A 7578-nucleotide genomic window follows, 5' to 3' on the forward strand; every position below is an offset into this window, starting at 1 on the left:
CCCCCCCCTACCAGTAATAACATTTTTATTACATTTACTTGAACGTCGCTGTTTCTTTTTTAATTTTCGTAGTATATCCCGTGTCCAATAATTACAATACTTAACCGAAACCTGCCTGTGACCAATCCTGAAAACGAACTCTTCACCCATACCGCGTAACGTACTTGTTGCTGGTGTTTGCCTCATTCTTTTGATGATTGATAATTGAGCCGCTTTCGTTGCGGGCGTTTGTCTGTTCTACTGGAATAAGCACGTCACGGTTTTCGAGGTCCTCAGGTACTACAAAGGCTGGCTTTAATCCGTCTACGGAAACCGTTAGGTCCCTATTGTTGACTCTAATTGTGTATGTTTCTTCGTCTCTTCGCGTTACTTTAAACCCGTCATAAGGTGGCCGTAGAGGGCCTCTAATCGCGTCATATCTCCAACTCCATCTCGCGGAAAATGAATATTTTCTTTTTGCCGTGTCGCGTAACAGGCTGTGGTCTGACCTTCTCCATCTGTTCTTTTAGCAGGTTCGCGAATTCCGTGTTGGCCCGCTGATTGGTTGGTAAGAAGAACGCCGGCAATCGTATGACGGTGCCATAGATCATTTCGGCTGCCGTTGCGTTAAGGTCCTCCTTTATCGCGCTTCTAATGCCTAATAGCACGATTGGTAGAATCTCCATCCAGTTGCTCGTGTCGTAGCACTTGATTGCCGCTTTGAGCTGTCTATGTAAGCACTCCACCATTCCATTAGACGCGGGATGATAGGCCAGCGTGCGTAGATGGGTGACTCCCAGTAACCGGTATAACAGACCCGATTCAAATTGGCGTCCCTGGTCGGTTGTTATCTTTAAGGGAACGCCGAAACGAGAGATCCAGGTGGAAAGGAGGGCCGAGGTTGGCGCTTCCATGTCAGCGATAGGAATGGCTTCGGGCCAACGCGAAAAACGACCGATACACGTGAGGTGGTATATCGTGACAGGTTCGGAAGGAATAGTCAGATGTATTCAACGATAAATGTAATTAACTGTAACGTTTGATGAGTACACTAGGTTCTATTCGGTTCGCGGTGCACGGTTACAAGTTCGAGCTCGGATAGTTATGATCCGTGATGCGCTACGAGTGCGGAGTGATTGCGCGAGATGTCGAAGGCTTGGATAGTTAGTTGACTCGGACCGAGCGATTGTAACGACCGTTGTGTGTTGACTCCCTGAAATAGACTGACTGACTTTCGTCACGATGCTACTGCGAACGGAAACTGTGCTGGGATGTCTAAGAATGCGAGGTCATTGGATTCGTTGAGAAAAGCTTTGGTTCGGAAGTGAGGGAGATGTACGTTAATGTTTATTGGCTAATTAATGTTGGCGGGAAGCGTCGTACGTGAGAGGAAGCAGATTTCTCGTGTGTTCCCGTAGTAGGTGGTCAAACTTAGGGACTGATAAACGAAGACCGTTTGTCTCTTTGGAGTACCTTAACTATAGTAAATCCTAGGGTTTATAGCGGGTCCTTAGGCTAAAAATGTCCGGTACGAATGTGTCGACATCTAGCAATTATCTTGTCCTCAGGTATAGGGTTTTTGTGTCGTGCGCACGTCACAGAAACTGTTGGAAGGTTTACTGTCGAGTGCCGCTACACACGTTAGACAATATCGATAGCCTTGCGAATATTGCATTACGATAATGTCACCGTGTATATGCTCGAATCGACGTGCTAATGTTTTAAACGTTCCGACTGGTGAAGATACGTGTCTGGTGATTTTATTACGTTGGCACGGTGTGCATCGTCGCGTCACGTACGACAATCTTTGTTTACAGATGGCCAGACAAAGTGTGTGGTCATCAGTTTCTGCGTGGCTCGTATCCCCGGATGGGAGAGTCCATGTAACGACTGAAATACGTTGAACGGCCGAAATATCGCAATATATTTCCTCGTCGGAAAATCGAATTTTCTCAAGTCGCAGCGCGCGAGAGTCGGAGTTGAGGATTTGGCGTAGTTCATTGTCGCTTTCCTGCGCTGCTGCTAACGATCTACCGAGTTTTCCACTGTCTTGATAAGGAATAGCGTGTCGGCTACCTCCTTTTCTACGCTTTTTACGTATCGGATGTCGGTTGTAAATTGTGCTACAAATATCCCTTTTATTTCTTTTATCATCGCCTCAAATCCTCTCTATTTTTTCCATCATTACCTCAATTCCTCTCTCCCTGGTTGGCGTCTCTTTTTCTGACAAGCTGTAACTATCCAATGTGTTTTTCAAATCTTCCTTATCTCCCGCTTTACCCGCGTTCTTTAACCTTCCTCCGTTTAACGCCATCTTTTGTTTCCCCGCCTTACTTCATTTGCCGCGCTTTTGCCTTTCTAACCTCTTCTCCGCCCGCGTGTTACCTTCGCACCGAACCAAACCGAAAGTCGTAAATTGTGCTACATAACCTAAGCAGCGAAATTGTCGCGACGAACATTTTTCCAGTTTTTGTCGAAACGCGTAAATGACCTAACCTCTCTAACCTCAACGGCCTGTCGAAAGCGTTTTACAGCGGTGTAAATCGCGAGCAGTTCGCGATCGTAGGCACTGTACCTTTGTTGCGCGGGTGTTAGGGATTTTGCGGCAAACCCTAGCGGTTGCCATTTGTCATTCGCGCGTTGTTGTAAAACGACTCCTATTGCGTAGTCGGACGCGTCTACCATAAGGCTGACGGGCGTACCGGTTATCGCATGAGCTAGCATCGTGGCGTCCGTGTATATAATGGGCAAAGTCCTCTAGATGTGGTGACGTATATCTGTTCCTTTTTGGCACGATGTGCAGAGGCGATGCCCACGGGCTTTTTGATGATTGCATCACGCCTTGCTCATGGGCTCAAATTCCACTTTTACCTGCTTGAGCCTATCCGGTGCGAGGCGGCGGAGTTGTAAATTGGCGGGTCTGGCTTGTATCACGCTGTGTCGAGCCTTCTCCTTCCCGTAAAACAGCGGACGAGTGAGGCGGGGAAATTCCGCTAGCAGTTGGTGGTACGCTGAATCAGCGGTTTTTATCGACGGGACGTTGTCCGCGGCCGCGCGTCTCTTCCAAGATAACTGGGTCGTCGTATCTAGAAGTTTTTTATTACGTGGCTGCACGAGCAACCCGAAGTGACTTAGGAAATCCATGCCGATAATAGGTGTTTGGACGTCGGCCACGGTAAAATTCCACTTAAAGGCACACCGTAGGGACAAATTCAGGTGGATCGCGACGGTCCCGTACGTTGCCATTCGTGCCCCGTTAGCCGCGAACAACTCGTACTCGCTGTTTTTCGCGGGTCCGCGGATTTTGCTGTGTGGGTGGACGCCCATGTCGGCGCCGGTGTCTACCAGATACGAAAATGCGGCGGGATATCAAGCCGACGTCGTTCGCCGCGTTCACGGACGGCTGGCCGCGTTTCCCGAATTCCAATTGCACGGTAAGTTGCATCTTCTCGAAACGAAGTCGCGTGGTAGAAATGTGGCGGATCGGTATCAACAGGACGCCGACAGGTCGAGGCATCAACGCGGCGCAACACCTCCCTGGCGATCCGCGGGTACCAACCGCCAACGCCAGAGGGCTACGACGACAACGAGTCTGTCTATCTCGCTAGTGGTCGAATATACGGGGCCATGATACAAATACCGCACCTAGAGAGACTCCCTCTACGCCTAAGGCAGGGACTACCGGGCATAGCCTTACTGACGAGTCCACCGGTAGTCCCAGGACGAAACGCAAGACTCTCTTTTCACCACCTAGCTCCAACTACACCTCCTACAGAAACATAACCCATCTTGCCGCGAAGGGTCTCGGGATCTCGAACAGCGACGTTATCTTGTACGACAGCGTGATCGTGGTCGCGGTTGTCGACGGTTATCCATGCACAACGCGTTCATTTGCGCTTGCATGTGATTCATCTGATCTCTTAACGCGCTGATGGCGACGGCGGTCGAATCGCTCGTCCCGATGTTTTGTACAGGTGGACAGTTTTCCGCTGTTACCCGATCTGTGCTAATTACGGCAATTTGTCCTGGGTCCGGGCGTATGTCGTGGATGCTGTCGACGATTCGGGTCAGCGTTTCGGGCCTCTTATCCTGCACGGAGGCCAGGACATGCTGCACGTGAACCGGCAGCCGGCCTTCCCACACGGTGAGAACGAAATCATCTGGTGTAGCGGGGCTCAAATCCCCGTAAAATTGGGAAGGCGTTCTGTCGCCTATTTGCTCGTTTTCAATTAGCTTCAATCTTTTGCAGACTTAAGAGCGGCGTTCGACAGACTAAACAGAGAGAAACTGGAGGAGAAAATGAAGAAAATGGGGATTAGCGGAAAACTAACCCGAAGAGATATACGAATAAAACAAGGAATGTAGCGAGAGTCAAGAACCACAACACAAGAGAATTTTGGACTGTGAGGGGAGTCAGACAAGGGTGCCCGTTGAGCCCGACGTTATTCAATATCTACGTGGCAGGACTGGAAGAAGAACTAGGGAAAGGATAGGCTGGGGGCATAGTGGTAGGAGAAATAAAGGTATGTTCACTAACATATGCAGATGATATTGTGCTGATGGCTGATAGAGATGATGAGGAGCTAAAAGAAATGTTAATGAGGTTCAAACAATTTTTTAAGGAAGCCGAATTATAACTGAGCACGGAAAAAGAAGGAACAAAAGGAGACAAAGAAAATGGAAATGGGGAGAGCAAGAATTAGAAGAAGTGGACAAGATAAGACACCTAGGGTACATACTGCAGAGATGAGAAGCACATACAAGACAGGAAAAAGAGAGCAACAATAGCAATGAAGAAAACATGGAGCGTGAGAGAAAGAATATTCAAACAGGACTACAAAAGGAGAATGAAGATGTTTGGAGCACTGGTAGAGAGCGTGGCGCTGTTTGGAGCAGAGGCATGGGGCTGGAACATGGAAGAAAGACTGGATAGAGTACAAAGGAGATATGCGAAATAGATATTAGGCTTAGATATGACAACACCAAATTATATATTGATAGAAGAATGGAAATAAAAGGAAAAGCGTTAAAAAGAGCAGCAAGGTATGAAGAGAAAGCCTTAGAATTAAAAAAGTAATTAGTAAAGGAGTGTATAAAGGAAAGAGAGGGAAACTGGGGAAATGGCCTTGAAGGGAGAAGAGCAAGTAAGAGAAAAAAGGGACTAGAAGAGGTGAGAAAGGGAGGGACGCAGATAGAAGCAGGAGAGAAGCAAGAAAGGATGACAGCAGACCAAATTATAGAAGAAAGAAGAAAGAGAGAAACAGAAGAAAGGGGGAAAGGGATAAGGGAATCCAAATATAATATACACTACAGAAATATAGCCAAAGAAAAATTACCAAAGTACTTAGAAGGGAGGATGAAGTGGAAGGACAGAATACTGGCAAGATTCAGATGTGGAAACGAGACCAAAGCAAGGGAATATTGGGAAGAAGAGGGAGAAAAGGGATGCAGACTATGTAGAAGGAAAGAAGAAGACCTGAGACATGTAATAGAAGAATGTGAAATAATGGGAGGACCAAAGGACATAGGAAAAACGCTATATGAGACTGGAGAAGGTTTAACAGAACTGAAAGCAATAATAGAGAGGAGAAGGACAAACGACAGGAAGGATGCACAGCAAGGAGGCTAGAGACCAAAGTTGCAATAGTTCTTAGTCATTAGTTGCTAATTTGTAGTTTCTAGTTTCAGTTTTCAGAGATAGAATAATTAAGGTAGTGCAATAGAATAGAGTGGAAAAGAGGGGAGGTAGACATATAAGAAGAGAAATAGACATAAGGGATGTAAAACCGAAAGGCATGGACTAAGCAATAATAAATAAATTCATGTTGGTGCTCATGCCACAGATATTATTATCAAATTAAGAAATAGTACAGCAGAAACTGTAAAAACATGCGAAAGATTAGAGATCTTTTTTAATTGCCAAAAATTTCATTGGTTCGCCTTTCAAGGTATAATTAAAAGACTCGCATCTAATGAGCTATTTTTTAACTCCTTAATACACTTACTACTACTACTACTACTACTACTACATATACTACTACTTTATACACTAGCAATCAAGACACACATATTAATTATGACATTGAGTATGTTGCATTTGTGACAGATTTAAATGAAAAATTAATAAACAAGGTGTTGTAAATGTATGTCAGTACTTCAGAATTTTTCAAGTTTATCTTAGCCACCGTGAAGACTGCAGTGGAAAAAGAAAATATGCAAACGCTTGATTTCTTCATTAGTAGATAAAATTAAAACGACAGATAGGAATAAGTGGAAACCTGAAATGACTAAGCAGCATTACATTACTTCCCAACCTGCGAGACGCCAATAAAATATTATTCAAATATTAGTTTTCATACCATAATGTCCACAAATAAATAATTTAATATAAAAATAAATATACGTGTACGTATATGCTATAGAAAAACCTTGTTATTATTATGTTAATCAGAGTTTTCAGTTTCCTGTTTGTAATAAAGTTTTTATTAACTAACCTAAAATCCATTGCACACATTACAGCCAATATCACTGCCTTAATCGTTAATTTCTGCAACAAACTAATTTTCTCATGTCATTTAATAACCCCTTAACCTACAACTACGGGCATAGCCCGCAGTACGATGATCAGACCAAATGTAAATATTACGGGCATTCTCGAACGTAAATCGTAGGTTAAGGGTTAATTACCTTTAGACACTCTGCTTACTTCGCTGTATGTAATCCTACACTTATTTGCATAATCTTGCAATAAATCAATCGTTTCTGTTTTTGCCTTGCATAGTTAATTTTTTATTATGTTGAGTTCGTTGTATACGAGCAATCCTTGTCCGCGCGATATCACTGCAATCATACGTCCTTCTTTGTTTTCTCAATTAAGAACAACAAAGACAGACATATATGGTCGCAGTAATATCTCGCGGAGTTGTACTTATGTACTTATGTACACTTACCGTGAAGAAGTGTCAATCTTGCTGATTAACGAGCAACTAATATTAATATTAAATCATATCTGGTCTGCAGGAAAATTAATTACCTGTTCTGTCAACATTTCCATTTGATTCAGCGCGTTTCGTTGTTCGCCGAAACCAAGTGCGTATTGGCTCAAATACAGCAATGATTCAGTAGTTGCCGGTTGTAGGCGTATGATCGACAACAGTGTGTACAGGCCTTAATACTTGATAAAGAAAATTTTCAATGTAATTTCATTTTCGATTAGTTGAATTGCCGAAATTTTGTAACGTCCATGGCCCAACTGTCTGTATGCAGGTGCCAAAAGAACCAACAATATGCTGCCAGCATTATCATCAGCCATAAGTTTAATGTATGTAAGAGTTGACCATAAATTGAATTATAGTAAAAAATAATTCGATTCTTGTACATATCTAATTTTATTCTAAAGCATTCTGTAATTTATTATTTATAAAAGTAGACAGGATGGTTCGATTTTATTTGTCTGTACCACTATAATAAACATACATACAGATATTGTAAATTCACATTGTTGCGCTATTCAGAAAGTCGACTACATTCTATCAAATATGTATGTACAAACCATATCCACAGGATGAAGGAAAGAAATTACGAAATATAGTATTCGAC

General features: G+C 43.7%; 1 protein-coding gene across 1 annotated transcript; it reads left to right on the forward strand.

Annotated features, from left to right (window-relative positions):
* The first annotated feature begins 4628 nt into the window (after positions 1–4628).
* LOC105681698 lies at positions 4629–5634 on the forward strand. The gene has a single exon (XM_012392836.3). The coding sequence runs from the start codon at positions 5198–5200 to the stop codon at positions 5606–5608; it is 411 nt and encodes a 136-aa protein (XP_012248259.1). The 5' UTR covers positions 4629–5197; the 3' UTR covers positions 5609–5634.
* Positions 5635–7578: the final 1944 nt, after the last annotated feature.

The sequence above is a fragment of the Bombus impatiens genome, unplaced genomic scaffold, assembly GCF_000188095.3.
Source record: "Bombus impatiens unplaced genomic scaffold, BIMP_2.2 scf_1746, whole genome shotgun sequence".
In the NCBI taxonomy this organism is placed as follows: Eukaryota; Metazoa; Arthropoda; class Insecta; order Hymenoptera; family Apidae; genus Bombus; species Bombus impatiens.

Excerpts from the sequence above, each read along its gene's own strand:
- LOC105681698 (XM_012392836.3), top strand. The coding sequence starts at position 5,198 with ATGACAGCAGACCAAATTATAGAAGAAAGAAGAAAGAGAGAAACAGAA.